Source organism: Rhinolophus hipposideros, assembly GCF_964194185.1.
Source record: "Rhinolophus hipposideros genome assembly, chromosome: 3".
NCBI lineage: Eukaryota > Metazoa > Chordata > Mammalia > Chiroptera > Rhinolophidae > Rhinolophus > Rhinolophus hipposideros.
Genome location: NC_138049.1, coordinates 52,984,047 through 53,002,379, shown reverse-complemented (window position 1 = coordinate 53,002,379; position 18,333 = coordinate 52,984,047). Strand labels below are relative to the sequence as shown.

Sequence of the window (18,333 nt, the reverse complement as noted above, 5' to 3'; positions counted from 1 at the left end):
GCAGACCTCGAAGGGAAATGGCAGTAGTTGGACTAAGAGGGCCACTTTCCAGACTACCAGCTGCTCCCCAAATGCTGGCAGCAGAGAAGTTTCGTTGCTATGGTTTCGGCAAGGTTTAAAAGCCACCACCCAGGACAAAACGTGCTCGGGCTCCTTCTACGTGTAGTCACCACCCAGAGCCAGGCACATTCCTTGGCTATTTGCATCACTCCCTGACCGACCACCTCGTTCCCAGTGCCCCCATCCAAGAGCAGGCGGGGATGTGCGCTGGGGAGAAGTCCGGGAGGGGAGGGTTCATAACGTCCTAACCCAGGGGCGCCCAGAAATCTCGCACTTTCGCTCCCGCGGTCCAGGGACCCTCGCTGCGCCCTCTTGGCCACGGCGCCCGGGAGCGTGCAGGGGCTGCGGGGAAAGGAGCGCGGCGCCTTTAAAGCAAGAGGCGAGGAACCCCCGCCAGGAGGCGTGTCTGTCTCCGCCGCCGCCGCTGCTGCTCCACCGTCTCCTTCGCCGCCGCCGCCGTCACTCGCTCTCGGCGCCCGCGGCTGCGCTGCTCTGTCCCGGAGCCCGGGACTTCCCGCCCGACATCCTCCCGCTGCTCCTCCCAGAGGACCACCCATCCCCCTCTCCTCCCACTTCACCCCCAGCGAAAGGTAAGGACTCCCCCCCGGGTGGGCTCCGCTCCGGGCTGTCTCCCGAGGAGTACGTTCCCGTGAGGACGGGAGATACCGGCGGTGGGCGAGAGGCGTTTTTCCATCTGGAGAGGAAGACGGCCAACGAACAGCAGTGCTGCGGGGCCGGCTGCGCACCGGGCGCCCGCGGGGCCGATTCGCTGCGAGCGGCTTTGTCCCGCTGGCCTCAGCCAATTCCCGTCAAGGAGGCAACTGGCTCGGTTGGCTACAGGCGCTCGCGTTCTCCACATCAAATAATTTAATAAGTGGACGTGTCAGGAAGTGGCCTCCGCTCCCGGGACTCACGCGAGGCGAAGAGAAACAGATGGCAAGAAGCTGCGCGTCTCTGCCTGCGGGTCTGACGAACTCCCCGGCTTTCCTTCCATCCGCCCATCCTTCCATTGACCCTGCTCCCTAGTTCTGTGTGAGGCAGTACAGTCATTCATGCCAACCAGTGCCAGTAGTGACAGCCTCTGAAAAAACTCAGAGGGCGTCCCATTAGGGTGAGGGGAATAACGGCACCTGGGTGGATCATAAACATCAAGAACTTTTAGCGACTCTCATCCCCTGGTAGTTGTACCTTCAGTGAGTTAGTTCTTTACTAAATAACACAACTCAGCTGAGACTCCTTATAATCATTTCCAATTCAGGGAACAGGGGATATTAGGAAACTTACTACTACTATACTTTTGGTAACAAACAGATTACCTTCTATCATTTCTTCATCTTCATCCTGTAAGTGTTGTGTCATTAGAAATTACCTTATAGATTAATGATCATTTTCGTTTTACCAGAAATGATTGATTCAGTTGAATCTTAGTCTGTAGTTTGCTGGAAGATAGGTATTAATATTTCCATCTTGGTTTGTTTTAAGTTCATTACTTTATAACTTTTTACAGACACCATTTCCGCCACCACCAAGGCAGCTTCCAGTGGCCTTAGGAACTTATTAATTAAACAAACAAACAAAATGAAACGCACAAAGGAAGATGAGAGAGAAACAAGTGATGCCTAGAAGTCTTACCTGTTAGTTTTCTTCTATTTAAACCCATTGAAAACTGCACAGTCTGAAATCTATAAAAAAGAAAGAAAAAGGTTCCAGGATATGTAAATTATTCCAATTCAATTTCTTAATTAAGATACGCTTTTTTGGCATCTAAAAATTAATTATAACTCTAAATGTCATTAATCATCAATGCAGCAGAATGTTGGTTGAACAGCTGATATGTGTTCAGATTCACAAGGGATTGCATAGCATAGCGTTCATAGTTAGGAAGAGTGAAGTGCAAGTATGCAACAGTGTGGTTTTAAGTGATATCAGCTCTGACTTTATTTTCTGGCACCTCTAATACCATGGATGAACAGGCTGTTTGTTTTAGCTTAGCTGCAATACAACAGGCCACATGTATGGAAGAATAGGTCAGGTGTCACATAACATGAGGTTTCTCAAATGTCACATAACAGCAGGACTTTGGTGATAAGTCAAGTGGAATTCTTACAAAGAATTCCATGTGAAAAAATTAAATATAGTTATGGCATGGAACAACCTTTGAAACGCCTTTGAAATTCAGGTTGTCCTGGGGTACGTATTTGCCAGTTTCTTGCTAAAGGTATAGGCATTGTCTTTTTAAACAATGTGCTGTAAGGATTATTACACATTTGTACATGCCCCAGCAGGTGGCAGCTAACTAGAATAAGATTCATTTTCACTGGGAGAAAAGAAAAATAAAATTGCTTCTCAAGTAATAGCGCCCAAGAATAAGAGGTCATTAGTGTCAGTAAATATAAAAATATAGTGATAGATGAAGCTAATGGCTTTTGGTTGTTGTTGTTGGAACAAGGTTTGCATGAACATGATATGCATTTTATTCCTCACTAATTTATCATAGGCTTGATATCTCTTCATATCAACATTCTGCTTTTTTTTGTGAGGCTTACTTTTAGACACAGCTCTTCTCTCTGTGTGCATATATGTGTGCATTTGCAGTTTGTCATCTCTGCTTTGACCTTGGAACCTACAGAGCTTTTGGCTCTATGTGGTTAAAATGAGGGAAAAAAAGCAAATGAAACCATGGAACAAGGGGTGTAAATCTCTCTATTACTAATTATATCTGATCGCCTGACTCCAAATAATGGTGTTTTTAAAAAATCTTTGAGAAGGGAGCAAATTACAAAATTGACACAATTTTTAAAAGAGAGTTAAATCTAGTCAATGAATACTAGATAATGATTTTATTAATCCTTCATATTCCCCAGAATTATGATGTATGGTATCAGTATTGGGAAGCAACTTGTAATAACTTCAAAATTGCCTTACTATAGGCATCTTCTAGACTACCAAATCATTCTGTTGTAGTATTGGGGGGGTAATTTTAGGGTTTTTGTTGTTGCTTTTGCCTAGGAGTGAGTGACGTTTAATGAGAAAGAATGAGAATGAATCTGATTAGCATTGTAACAGATGGAAATCTGGAGGTGGAGCATTCTGAAGAAATAACTAATTGTACATTTTAGAAATGTCTGTAACCACTGAACATTGACAGTATATTATTTAATATTCTGATCTCTTGGTGGTCTTATAGGCAATTTTTTTTGTACTGAGAAACACGTAGTTTTGTGCTCAGGATGGAACTCAGTTAATGGAAATAGCGTTTGTAATAGTGTGCTCTGGAAAGTGATGACTATTAGCACATCCTGAGTACGCCAAGAAATCCCAGTAAGTCACACTGAAATATACACACAACACAGTTGACAAAATAGTCCCCTTGGCAATGTCAACAATGTAATAATTCAAAATTACAGACTCTGTATAGTAGAAATATGCACACTGTCACTTCAAATGGTACATGACCCATTCAATATACTACTTTCAATGTACTACAGAATAAATCTATGTGTGGAGCGCTGTCCACGGTACTGAAGGAAGGTCATCTGCTTTGCAGAAGTTCAATGGGACAGGTAGAGTTGCTGTCTGTGCTGTTGAAGCCTTTAGGATGAATTGATGGGTGTAAAGGAACGTAATATAGCATATGTGCAAATTGATTCTTTGGGGACCAATTAATAGTTAAAAAAGATTATGATAGACTTTTTACTGTTTAATTTACTGTGTAAGAACTTCATGAATCTGGCAGCTTGATCTTTCACTTTTTCAACAAGACATCCAATAAATAGTACCACAAAAACTAAATAGTTTAGAATGCTAGTTTTAAGTAGACAAGTTACAACTGTAATGTCAAATGCCATTATGTTAACAGAATACATGAACGAGGAGTTATGGTACATTTTGGTTTTTCAAATTCCACTAAATGCGAACTACACTGTAGAATTGCAGTATTTTGATTAGTCACAACAGAACATGCTATTTTCAGGTAGTAGGTATCAATTATATTGACAGATGGAAAAAAAAGAGTATTGTTGCCCTGGCAGTCATGATTATCTCTGCTAGGATCAAAAAGTAAAAAGAATAGAATGGAATAAATGAGACAGCAAATACAAGACAGAACATGTTGGGCTGTACATGCCTTACAAGAGATATTTTAAACATGGACTGAAGGAGTCGCTAGATACCCTTGGTTTTAGCACGAGGTGTTCCTTTTAAAGTGCTCAAGTAGTCAAATTATTTGATTGAATTGCCTGCTACACTGCAGCACTAGCCATTCATGATACTTATTTTTGACACAGCAGTAATGCCTCCAACTTAAAAAAAAAAAATCAATGTCCACTTAATTCCTTTGCAAAATGTAGGTTTATTTTCAAACAAGCATTTTATAGTATCTTAAGAAAAAATAGAATGAAGAAATCATGAGGGAATGAAAACATTGCACTGTTTTCTTGCTATCTGGAGGACATAGTACTCTTTATTTAAAAATTGCATATTCTTCCAATAAGATATGATTTCATATTTTTTCATAAGGTTAAACCTATGCCCTGTTAGTTGGTTAAGAAAAAGAGATTAATTTTAAGATATAGGCCCAGCAATTTGCCTCTTGTGCTTCTTGATCACTTAAACTATTAATATGTAACAATATGTTTATCACTATCTTGGTTTCACTTACTAATATAAAATATTAGGATTGGATATTCTTATCTACATACCTGGAGGAGAGCATATTACCTATTTCAACACTAAAATGTATTTTTATTTTAATAGAAATATATTCCTGTACTTTTTTTTCTTGAATAAATTGTTAGTTGTGAAATCCAAGAGAGTCACTGCCTGAGGACTCTAAATGTTTTGACCAGAGCACTGGAAAATAATAAGGCATTTTTAGATGAAGTTGTGACAGTGTTGCTCAAGCTTTGATCTCATATTTTACTTCTTAAAGAAAAAACATATTCAAAACCCCAGAGAGGAGAAATTTGGACATAAATGACTGAAGCTTTTGGAGCTTGCTACACCAATTCAAATATCCTTGTCTTTTTATATATGCACAAGTATTTTAGATGGGCTAAAAATGGGTGGGAAAATGGGATTCCTTGATTTTAATTCAACATTTTTTCCCCTAAAAGGACACTTGAAGAAATCTATGTTTATTCCTGGGTAGTAATCAAAGAATGTCCCACTCAAGTTTCAAATGACTATCTTTTCTTCTCCAGTACACTCCACTCTATATTCATTCCTGGACAAAATTTTAAAAAGTATAACTAAGACCCTCTTTAAACCTAAACAGAAGTTATATTTGCAGTAAATTCCTTCGTCTTGGAGCATTTCCTTTTTTACAACTCTTAGGCAAAGTCACTTTGACTTAGCTTGTCATTTATTAACATTCATCAGTTGATGGTAAGAAGTCCGCTTGCATACACCAATCAGTCTGTTGGCAAAGAATCTTACTGAAAATAAAAGCACTTTCCCCACATAAATAAATGCGACTTCTTTCTTGCAACTCAAGGCGGGCCATCAGATCGGTTGCATAATAGATATAGGGACGCTCACTGGCAGAGAGCCTTAAGAGGCAAGCAGCTATCTCAATTTTTCTCACTTAATCTTGGCTTCACGTCAGAAGCTGTGCAGCAGTGCAGTGGAATAAGGCCTGGCAAAATCTTTACGAGCAAAGCGCCTTTTGTGCTGGGACTGTGGCTCCCTACCGACACCTCGGCGGTTTCCAAGGCTGGCTTTCCTATTGATTTTCCCCTTCTTTTGCTTCCGCAGGCTCGCGCGGCCGGACACTGTGGGTGTGCGTGCTGGATTTCTCCCGATGCTCCCGGAGTAACATGGGTGTCCCCCCATCCCTTGCAGTGAGAGGTTGCTCCTTGGCGCAGTGACTGAAGAACATGCAGCGATTGCTAATGGGTTTGGGAAGCGGAGACTCCTTCCTCTCTCTGTGACCATGCCGTGATCGTGCCTGCGGACACCACTCCACGCATCCTCATTCCTACCCGAACCGGGAGCCTAACGCTAGATCCGGGAAGTGGGTGCCGCGCGTGTGGACGCAGAAACACCATGAAGATTATTTCTCTGTTTCTAAGTAATCCAGTCTTCAGGCACACCATTAAACTCCTGCTCTGCTTAATGTGGATTGGATATTCTCAAGGAACCACACATGTACTAAGATTTGGTAAGATTCCCCATCTCTCTCCATCCCCTGGTGTCTGACGCCCCGGCTGCCGGGTGTAAACAGGCGGGTTCGCGCTGCCAGGCGGGTGGGCTCCATGCATTCCGACCTGTTCACTGCTCTGTCGCCTGCCTCCCGGGGGTTTAAAGAACCACCTTGTACCTTTTAGGTCATTTTTTTTTCTTTTCTTTAAAAACATTTAACCGCGGGAGAATGAAGTGAGTGCCAGGGTCCCTGCAATACCTCCCCTTACGTAGTAGCCTGCCATAGCGCTGCTAGTGACGCTGGGGACAGGCAGCCTCGGCGTCCCTCTGTCTCCCCCAGAGCCTTCCGGCCTTGGCCCGCTGAGAGGTCCGTAAGGAGGTGTGGGCTAAGGCCACACGCCTCTCGGCTTGCGGGGCTGACGAGTTAATACTTGGTAACTCTTTGGCGAGTTGGCGTCCAGTGCGCTTCTGCCTGGGACCCGGACAGGTCCGCAAGTGAAAGGCGCTCACCCTTTTGATTTCTTTTGTCCTCAGACGCACTTTTCGGTTAATTTCGAGGCTTTTCCAGTCCCTGGCTCCGTTACAGGGATCCGGGGCTCTTAATATTGTTTTAAGATTGAAGGCTCTACTTAGCAAGGGGAGACTCCTGCTTAGCTCAAGTGAGGGAGCGGCCGTCCTAAGGCAAGGTTTTTGCTTGTTTTCAACTTGTGAGTTGTCCTCTCACAGCTTTCTCACTGCGCGTCCTGGACTAATAAAGGGTGAACAGTGCTGTGTGGGGAGGAGGGTAGCTGTGTATGGGAATCTAAGTTTTTATCTTTATTTCACTCTGGCATGATAAAAGCCCAGGGGGCAGTTATACATTAGGGGAATCTATTGCTTTTTTAAGGAATCAGGGTTTCCTTAGAGCTCGGAGGAAAATCTAAGTGTGTGACTCCAGTGGAAACACTGGTCTAAAGGTTTGTTTGGAGGGAATTAAGCGTGAGTAATGCTCAGCGGCTCTAGATGGCCAGTGGAGTTTTAGTAGGATGAGAACCAGTCAAGGAAAGTTCCCTTAAGTAGACAAGAGTGAGAGAGAAGCATGCCAAGCGGGTAAATGCTTCCACTGGGTGCCTCCTTTGACAGTTCAAGTGGATTTAGACCAAAGAGTGCAGGAAACCGTATAATCCTGAATATGTGTCTTTGAGATAAAAGCAGATACATTAAATCACTCAGTCAAATTTAAATCGAAGAGTGATTGCCTGAATCTCCTATTATGTCAATAGCATCTTTTTCCTTGTCCCCTTGTGCTTTTTGTATAATGATGAAATTTATCATCTCAGGCTTTGTGGAACCAGGGTAGGAATGCTTTTCACATATTACAAGAAGGGAACTCTACCTTCCCCTTCTCCCACGCTCCTAATGACACAAAAGACAATGGGTTATAACTGTGTTCCTACTGCAGTAGCTTTCCTGCTTTCTTCATGCCTTTAGATGGTCCTTAAACATGTTGCTCTTAGCAACAAGCATCCACAGGAATGCTTATTTCTTTAGATCAGATTAAACAGGTCCCTATATGTGTGGTAATATGTGTGTTCAGCTGTTCTGCTTCAATCACGGTAAGTGCTACTGTGTGCTAGTTTTGCCTAATATTTTGAGTAGTACAACCTACCTCCCTATCTGAAATACTGAGGTGTCTTGTGAAGTGTGTTTGTGAATGAGTGTGTCTTAGTGTGTTTGCAGACTGGGTGGAAGAAAAGGAAGCCTGGGAGCCAGAAAAGTGCAACCAATACTCTAAAGATTTAATTATTGCTGCTCTGGTCTTGCAGTACAATATTTGCTGAATCATTAGATTGTTACATTCGCTGATCATTTCATATCTTCATATTAAAAATCTTGGCAACTGTGGCAGAGTGTGTAGCAGCTTTCCAAAAGAGCTGACACACACACAAAATACATTTTCCTAGACCAAAGCTTACTAAGAATCTCCTTAAGAAATAGGGGAGTAGGTAAAGACCATTCTCACCAGTCAGTGCCTTGATACCCTAACCCAACAGCCCAATTTCTAAATAGCCTGTTATTTTATTCATTAACTTCAAACATTTTCCACGGGGAAATCCATTTTCCCTGATTTCTGTCCTGAGATGTGGGGAAGGACTCTGCACATTGTAATATTGGGACATTTTCCTGTTGGGGCTATTTTGATGCAATGATGGGAGTTTCATTTTCTTCTGGTGAAAACCTGTTTTGGGTGGAGGGTATGGTTGGCTGAATACTTATAAGCCACTTTTGAGGAAGGTTATTTTCTACTGTCGCTGAAATGGCAAACCAGAGCCTCATCCCTGGCTCCTTTCCTTGGAAGTGAAGGGGTTGGAATTGCTCCTTTGCCCCTGCTCCTGGGCGGCGCCAGGTGCGGCTGAGACCCATCGCCTCTGCTGAGGAAGTGGCGTCCAGCCCCTTTTCTACCTCCCCCACCCACCGAGGCGTGGCCAGCAGCGGCCAAAGGCCGGTTGCCTCCAAAGCGGTGCTATGGCAACCATGGAGCTTGCTGGTGCTTGCCCCAGCCCCTCTTCCCGTAGGTGGTAGAAACCACCCTCACCGCCTCTACGCTGTCCTCCCCCTCCCCCCTCCCCCGCCGCCCCAACACTAATACACACACACTCCCTAAGTCCAGTCGCAGTTGTTTTTGGATCAGACAGCAGCCCTGCTCAGGGTAGGACCCTTATCTATCTAATTCCCCGCCACCCCCTCCAGTCTGCCGGGTTCACAACAATCCCTCCCTCTCTCTCTCTCTCTCTGTCTCTCTCTCGATCTCTCGCTCTCTCGCTCTCTCGCTCTCTTTCTCGCTCTCATTCACTCACATACACAAACAGACCAGTGCGCTCAGGGGAAGCAAGTCCGACACTTTGGCATAATTCCTCTGTGGTGCCCAGGAAAACTTCCTGCCGTCATGCCCAGGGGCGCCTATGCCTGGACACTACCCCTGTGCCGTCCCACCTGGCCTGGCTGGCGCCGGGCTGCACACCTGGGCTTGCTCCTCAGTTACTGCTTAGCCAACACCTCCCAGAGATGGTCTCCGGTGCACCAACCCCAGAGTGCTTTCTAAGGCTTTGTGGCAGCCTGGAGGCAGAGGAGGGAACGGCCTGAGAGTCAGCTGTTCTCCTAGCAAGGGGGCAGGCGGGGCTATTTCTCTGCCTTCATCCAGCGTGGCTTCTCTAGGGCCACCGTCCAGCAGGCATGCGGTCAGGGGATAAGGTAGATCTTGGACAGTTAGTTCCCTAGCTGCAGGTCAGGTGAGACGGTGTCGGCCTGCTTTTGCAAGGGGAACCTGGGACTGACGCCTCTAGCAGCGCTCTGGCTTTGGGGCAGTGGCGGCACCATGTAAATGAGGCACCATTGTTTCTCCGCAGCTGTCCAGACGCTGCAGCCGCTAGAGAAGGCAAAGGTGGGACCCTTCTGTCCGTGGGGTTGTGGCCCCCAATTCCACGGACTCCCAGCTGAACCGTGGCTACGCAGTACTTGAACATTTCTTTTGTTACTTTAGCCAACCTTTTCTTCCGGGTCTGCTCAACCTGTGCTCCAGGGAAAGCATGGGCAGGAGTAGAAGCCCTGGATGGCTCTGGATGTGGATGTGGGTGGGGTAGCAGTCCCTCTGGGAGGTTGGAAGCTTCCACATCTTCTGTAAGGAATCACTCCCCAAGCCACCACTTGTTTCTGATTTTCGAGGTAGGGCTTTTCAAGTGCCATTCCGGAACTGGCACTTAGAATGCCAGGAGCAAAGATAGCAACACAAACTTTCTGCCCTCTCCTGGGTAGCTCATCCAAGATAGTCCCTTAGAGTTGAGTTGCTGAGCATGTGGTAGGCCACTTCTTCCCTTCAGATGTTCCTGCCTAGCTTTCCTCTTAAGCATGCTAGTAAAAGCCTTTATTAAAAGGTTTCCCAGGCAAGATCCCCTCCCCGCCATCTCCTTGGCGCAGAGCACTGGCCACAGGTCCTTGGCACAGCACATAGCCAACTTGCTGTGCATATGCTGAAGGTGAAGGCAGCCAGCTCAGTGACAGCCCAGGTGAGAAAATCCACGACCTCAGAGGGAACAGAAAGTGTTCCTATGGAAATCCCCCTATTTGCTGGACATCCCATGTACTTCCAGATATAATTAATAGCAGATGTACTACAACCTCCAGGAATGTGAGTGAATTGACTGAGCTTAGAAGTTGCCATTCTCAACAAGTTCTTTGAAAGAGATCTTTCTTCCTTTGGGAGGTGAGGTGGACAGGAGGGAGGAGTGGCTTTACATCTGGAATCTGGGAAAGTGGCTCTTGGGAGGTGCGGATGGGGAGTAACAGCGGAGACTGTCTGAAACAGATAAAGCTAGAACACCTGCTCAGCTGAGCTCTGGAAAGTAGGGAAGTCTTTGCAAGAATTGCCAACACAACGGCTACAATAAAAAATACAAAAGTAAAAAAAGAAATCTATTTTTCACATAAGTTCTCACTTCTTAAAGCTTCAGTGAGTAACTGATGTGCTCCATCAGCAGAGGCACACTCATTTCAGAAAACGACTTTGAAAAATGATCTCTCCTTCTGTAGAAATAGCACCCCTTCTCCACCCAGACACATGGAACTCAGTACATTTTCTGGCTCTGTGAGGTTGTCTTTCAGCAGTGAACATGGATTTGTTTATATGTCAGCAGACATTTCTTCCGACAGATGCCTTTTGCTTTTTAGTTTAATTCAAGTGATCACTGCCGTGTGTTCATTCCCTGAATTCTCAAATGACACTGTTTCAACATTTACTCAGCACAGGGAAGTTAATGTAAATTGCTCCCACACAAAGGCTGAACATACCATGGACAGAACGTGGGGGGTGCCATTGATTATCAGAGCCTCTTCACAGGTCTACTCACCATTAAATAAAGTGCTGTATATGATAATGATGACATAATCTTTGATTTTTTTTTGATTATCAAAACTTCTGATAAAGGAAATGTTTAGCTCTTTTGTGGTAGAAATTCAAGTAAGAGGAATGCATTTTCTGCTGTTTTTCGCATTTTACTGAGTTATTATAGCTCTAATGACATTTATTCTCTGGGAATTGCTGATGTCCATTTTTACACACCAAGTCGGAAGCAGTTCACTGTCTTTCAGCTGTACTATACTGAAATCGTTAAGCTACTACATTCACAAAACCTGGGCTTTGTGGGAGATCTTAGGTTTTCCTCCGTAGGATGGTCTAATGTCTTGAAATGGAATAGTTGATTGTTTTGCATTTGGGTGGTGAAGCTTTATCTTCCTGGGCTTTCAATTTGTAGTCCAGAGATCAAGGTACTAGAAGTGCTTCAAATAAATCTTAAACCCTAAATCTTAGCATGAAAGGTAAGGTCAAAAGCTCCTCAGAGGGAAGGAGGCAGGTGCACATCATCATTGTTGACTGGTACAGATTAAACACCGAAGGAGAAGATTTTAATCTGATAACGTCACAGGGCTTCCTGTTTTTCTTTGCTGCTTCTGCTGACAATTTTGTAAGGTAATTAAATTGGCTGATTGAAGTCACGGTGGTCATGGGGCGATAAAGACCATTTGGATTTAATGGAATTTAAAACAACAGAGCACCGAACACAACTCTTACTGAACAAGAATTTTAATGGCCCATTCTGGGTGCTGACTAAATAGAACGCCCTTAACAAGTTTAATGGAAAGGGCAAGGCAGATTAGCACTATATAGTCTTTATGGTCGCAGATTGGAGAATTAAAATTATCCCTTTAAAAGACTCATTAATGCATCTTCAAGATTTAATGTAGGTTAAATAAGCTTTTTTTAGACCTTCATCATACGCCGCCGTGAACCTAGGTATAGGACCAAGTTTCAATAAGAAAATAAGTTTAGGAGCTGATTTATATGTCTCCTTAATTTCAAAAACAAATTTTTGAGAGTATACAGGATGTTGAGGATAAGTATTGATGATGGATCCTTTCTTTTCTGTAACTGAAAAGAACAAATTTGAGTTTTAATTGTTGCTTTATTGGTAACTTTTACTTATAAAAAAAGCTTGTCCGTAGTAGAGCAACTGCAGAGATAAACAAATGTTCTTCTTCAGTTTCAATAGTCATTGGTATTTGATCTGTTTTATGTTGCCTTTTTGATCCTGTCCTTTTTTCTTACTGAAACTTTTAAATTCAAGTTACTGTATTTCAGTGCATTCACGTTCCCTCTGCTCCCAGAAAAAGGGCAGTTCCTTGCTTTACATTAGGACACTAGAGGATAGTCAGTGCCAAGGTGAAAGTCAAGTCTCAGTCTCTTAAGAGATTGTTCTTCCAGCTGTTTTTTGCTTTGTGAAATTGTCTATTCAAAGTTGTCAGCTCCTTTGACTATTCCAGAAAAAGCTGAAACCCAAGTTTTCATATAAAAATCTCCCAAATTTTAATGTCATAGTTTTCAAAATTGTTTAAAAAATTCTGAATTGACCAAACCAAAAACACTGAGCTAGTTGGGATGTGGCCCAGAGGTCACCAGTTTTCACCCTCCAGTCCCACTCCACATTCCACAGGTTCTCAAAGGAGTACATGCTTTTCTCACTCCTCATGGATTCCCAAACTTACTAAGTAAGGCTTATTTGTCCCTTGCCTCACACCTTTAAGGCCAAACATTTTATATTGTTGTTTTTTCAAAATGATATTATTAGCTAACCTAATAATATGAATGTGGGTGGGAGGTTAGGGAAGACCATCAAAATCTTCCTGCAGGATTTCACAATTTTCATTTTATTTTTATATTTAGGCTTTAAGACACTCTATTTACAGCAGCATTCAAATGTAGCACTTGCCTAGAGATTGATTTAAACCCCTTATTTTCTCAATTAACTAAACATTCTTTTCTGGATTTAATAGCAAACCAGAACACTAGACAGCAGGGTTATGTGTGAATATCTGAAAGGGTTTGTGGATGTTGTGACTTTCAGATATTTTCCCCACCGACACATGTAATTTCTATCTGTCTTTCTTTTTGTCCTCTTCCATGGCCTTGTTTTAAGACAAATATATTCTGGAAGGGAGACCACATGGTCCCGAGATTGTAAAGTTAGGATGAGTTTATTGGATCAGTCGATTCTGTCTATGACAGAGATGCCCAGATACAAAAGAGTACCCAGGGCCTAAAGGAGTACTGAGTGTTTAGCACTGATGTGAAGGGGCGGCTGAGAAAAAGAAACGTCAAATGCCATTTGATAACAGTCTTTCCCAGATTTACTCTCAGACATCTCAATGCTTTGTAAATTGACCGTTTTGCTTGTATTAGTCCACATCTTTGAAACTATGTGATGATTTAAAATAAGACGTCAATGATATTCTTACATTGACATATCTCTTTCCAATCAAAAGAATCATTAAAATGCTTTTCACAGCCTTTTAAATCAAACAATCTTCTTTTTCATCATCGAAATAAAACAACTGTGTGGAAGGTGTTGCCTCTAATTCCCATTTCTGTCTCCAGCTCACTCTCACTCTGATTCCTTCACCTTTCACAATGGGAATATTGCTCAAAATGATCCAACAAGCAAAGGAAATGTTAAAGAAATGTTTTGCTTCAGAATAGTCTTAGGCATTTGGTCTGTTTTGTGTTGTCTTTTTAATTCTGCCCTTCTTTTTATCAACTGAAGCTTCTATATTCTGTATATTGTTTTGAGTGCATTCAGGCCCCTCCTTGCCCAGAAGAAATGAAAGGAAAACTCTCAAGATGAAGGAAAACTATAAAATCCGATAATATTGAGCCAGATGAGGCTTTAGAGATCATCGAGTGTAATATCTTGAGTTTAGAGATAAATTGCCAGGGGCATTTAAATAGCTTGTTCTGATCACTGCTAGTTAGTGTCAGATTTTGGACCAAAACATGAATATCCTGTCTGCCAGTCTAGTGATGTTTTTCAGTGAATTATGCTATTTTTCCAGTGTAGCCTCTGACTCTCTGTGTTTTGCATCAATTTTAGAAAAAGCCACTTGTTCTGGTAGCTCCTCTAGATGTTTGCCTACTTTGTTTCCTCCACCTTTTGTTTCAGAGAACATTATCTTTTAGATGATCCCTTTTCTCTCTTTTTCTTACCTCCAGCCCCCTCTTCCATGCCTGCCAAGGTCTTCTTTGCCCCTGTGTTCATTCATTCAACAAATGGTAATTGAGTACATATTATGTGGCAGACAAATAGAATTCCAAGACCCAGCTTCTGACCTTAAGCAAATTGTAATCCACTCAAAGGATTCATACATACATACATTCATATATATATATATATATATATATATATGAATGTATGTATGCCAAATGAGTGGTACGTAAAATATATACAATAGTTGTTTAAAGGATATTGTTGTTGGCTGGAATTTTTATAGAAGAGATATGACTATGTCTAGGACCTGTAAAAAAATTAAGTGACAAGGAAGGGTAGGGGGAAATGTATCATTGGAGGAAGAAAAGGAATTTGGGCAGAAATTAAGAAGGTGAGCTTTGGGACATAGAATGGACCAGCTCTGTCAGAGAGGATAGATGAGTTCTTGCTCTTTCAATGCTTTAATATTTAGATTATAGAGTTTGGACTCCTGTCTGTAGCCCCTGAGAAGCCATCAAAAGTAAAAGGATGGGCTTGACTTGGTCTTCAGTAAGCAGTTGAGTGGTTTGTCAGTCTGTTGCTTGCATTTTGTGAAGAATAAGATGGATCTCCTTTCTGTGTGTTACTGAAATGAAAGCAAAGGACCTGTGTTTGTCCTTGATCATTGAAGCCTTTAAAAAGTTCTTGGTTTGGGATCGCAGATACTTCTTAAGTGAAATTATGAAAGGAACTAAATAAATGTATTTTTAACATATGGCCAGATAAAATGATTAAACAGGGAACTTAAAGGAAAATGCATTGAAGAACAATTTAAAACTACAGTTAGCTTCTTTGAGGGATACAATAAATTACCTCCAAGACAATTCTCAATGTCTAATTCCGAAAGATCTCTATTACCTGAAACATTATACGTAAAATAATATATAATAAATTGTTTAAAATAAGAATTAAATTAATTAAAAGCAATTTTGATACAGTGGGTTCATTGTAAGTAATATTTTAGGTCTACATGAACTCAGGACTCCAGACCCTGAATTTAGTTATTTGAGTCATTAATTTTACTCCTAACTTTGTCATCTAGTGGCTATAAATTAGGAACAATATTTAAATCAGCCTGAGCCTTGACTTGTATTTCTGTGCAATGGGTATTACTTGCTATCTGTCTAACTCCAAGGATAATGTTGGAATTACTGTGTTTCCCCCAAAATAAGACCTAGCCAGACAATCAACTCTAATGCGTCTTTTGGAGCAAAATTTAATATAAGACCCGGTCTTATTTTGCTATATGACCAGGTTTAATATAATATAATATAATATAATATAATATAATATAATATAATATAATATAATATAATATAATATAAATATAATACCGGGTCTTGTATTAATTTTTACTCCAAAAGACACATTAGAGCTGGTTGTCTGGCTGGGTCTTTTTTTCGGGGAAACTTGGTAATAGGAAAATGTATAGACCTCTGGGCTTATTGGCAGAAAAGGACTTTTGGGATTGAAAGTGTAATTTACTGTGTATGTGTGGAGCACAGTAAAATTTGTTATCACTTGTACATTTCATTCAACTTCTTAAACTGTGCCTTAACATTTAAAATAGTCTTTTTAAAAAATTATTCTTGAGTAGTCTTCCTTATAAGGAAAGTGAAACTGTTATAAACATGTGGAAAAGGACTTATTTGACTGATACAACAGATTTTCTTCTGAGTTGGTAATTTTATACAAAAGCAAGTGCATAGTTTATTTTTTTCTTTAAGCATCAAAAATTCAATTGGCATTATCAAATATCCACAATACATGTAGGAAACAAATCATAACTAAAAGCAAAAATAATAAGCAAAGAAATATTTCATGCTAAGTCCTGTGGTTAAGATTTTTCACATTTTCACAACTGCATGTTTTTTCTAATTTATGTTCACATTTTCTGAAAAACTGTGCCTGATTTCATATATACTTCATTCTTCATTTGCCTATGATGAACTTTTAGCTATTATTCAAATTTTGTAGATACACAGGTGATTGTATTTGATTCATTTGTCTTGATTCTGGAAAGTTTCACAAACATTCAGATTTGCTACAGTTGTTTGGGGTAGATACATATGAGGAACTTTTCTATGGTTATGTTTGCATCTTTATAAAGGAGCTGTCCTAGGTAGTCTTTCTGGGGCTTAATCTTTAAGACATAATCAACTTTGGTGCTACCCCTACACCACTAAGCTCACCATTCTTCCTGAAGGTCCTAAATTACCTTTAATTCTTTTTCATTCAAGATTTTACCCAGTGTTGGGGGGATCAGCATAGAGGTGGGTAGAGAGAAGACCCCCCCCCACCCGTGCCAGCAGTGATGCCTCATTACAGAACTCAGGAGACCATTTGAAAAGTGTATTCAAATTATAATACTCTCTTATAGTTGGAATTTTTATTTTAAGTTTTCAAAACTTCAGAATATGAAGTATATTAGGGAAATTTCTTGGATGTTGAGAATTGTGAGGTTTTGAATCAATGATTCCCAGCTGTCAGAAGTGAGATGAAGGAGAGGCAGTCTCAGGATTTTTATAATCTAAAGGAAGAATGGGTTAAATGCAGGTTGAAAAATACTCTTCTGTCATAAGTCTGGTTTTTGTTTTCCTGGAAGCAGTTCTGCATTGTGGCAGAAGTGATGCTGGAATATGTGAAGATATAGTGGAGTTCCTGCTTTCAGTGGGTGAAGGGCAGAGCAGTATTTCATTCAGTCATTTTTCCCTGAAGGTTCTGGGTTGATCGCCAGGAAGCCTTCCTGGAGACTGGGGGTGATGTTCTAATCACTCATCCTCAGCTTGTTCTTTAAGATGCATTTCTCTTCCATTTGCTATCCCATACATCGACTGTCCATTAAAGTCTAATTCAAGTTTTACTACCTTCAAAAGGTTTTTTTAGGTAGGGATTCTGTAGGGTAAATTCCAGCATTGGCAAGAAAGAGTGATCAGAGCAGTGGTTTCCAAACCTTGTTTCACATCAGAAAGGAAGGAGCTTTAAATAATTTAAATTCCTGGTTCCCAAACCTGGAGATTCTGTGGTTTAAAGTGTTTCATTTTTCTCAGCTGCATAGTTTCACAACAGCACAGTTGTAGTACCTTAACTTTTTTAAAAAAAAACTCCTAAGTAATGTACTTAAAAGAAACAGAACACAACTCCCAGGCAGGTTGAGAATTACTGAGCTTGATAACCCTAAGGAATCTTTTGAACTTAAATCTTTACAGTTCCTCTGTTTATAATGGACACGTGCATCAGCTTTCTGATGGGCAATTGATAATCAAAACTATGCAAAGCAATGAGTAAATTTCAAGATAAGTGCTGTGTCTTTGGTGTCTTATTATCTTGGCTCTCAGCATACCACTTGAAGGGCTGACTGATTCTTTAAAACCTAAGCACTTAGAATATTGATACTCACATAACCAACCCCACAGCCCAAAGGGATCTTAACCAGGTGTTGTTTTACAAATAATGTCTAAGATGATGTATAGTTGTAGGACCTTTCCCTCCCAACCTTTTACTACAGGAGCCCCTAATAGATCATGGTAAATTTTGTTTTCCCAAGATCTATCAGAAATAAATTCTAGCAGTCATCTGCTCTAGTTGAGAAGACCTCAACTCAGTTGCCCTGGATACAGGTAAATGGCCCAGAGTCTAGGCTGAAAGTAGAGTTCAGCCTAGGTGATGGTCACAAAAAACCTCTTGGCTAACACCACACCATCCCCACCCCAGCCCCATTGTTCTGATTACACTCTCTGGGTTATTGTTAAGTCCTGGTGCCAAGAATTGAAATCTGGACATTGCCTTTGGAATGAACCAGAATGCTCTTATATATTTGTTTCAGGTGGACATTGTTGATTATTATATATACTGCTTTAGTACTAAAACTGAGAATATCTTTATTTGTTCAAATTATTGGTAACCGTTTTCCATATTTATTGCCTACTAGGTAAAACATCAGTTTATGGAGTATATTTCTATAATATAACTTGCCATCTAGGAGACTTTGTACACAAGTATATATAGGGGACACCTTATT

The 18,333-nt window shown here is 41.3% G+C and overlaps 1 protein-coding gene across 2 annotated transcripts in view; it reads left to right on the top strand.

Annotated features, from left to right (window-relative positions):
* The first annotated feature begins 511 nt into the window (after nucleotides 1-511).
* The window catches only part of GRIK2 (glutamate ionotropic receptor kainate type subunit 2), a 606,408-nt gene continuing 588,586 nt past the window's right edge, over nucleotides 512-18,333 (top strand). For both annotated transcript variants that reach the window (XM_081036880.1, XM_081036881.1), the window contains exons 1-2: nucleotides 512-650; nucleotides 5,815-6,220. In XM_081036880.1, the coding sequence (XP_080893006.1) occupies nucleotides 6,106-6,220 (115 nt within the window). In that variant the 5' untranslated portion in view covers nucleotides 512-650; nucleotides 5,815-6,105. The remainder of the gene's footprint in view (nucleotides 651-5,814; nucleotides 6,221-18,333) is intronic.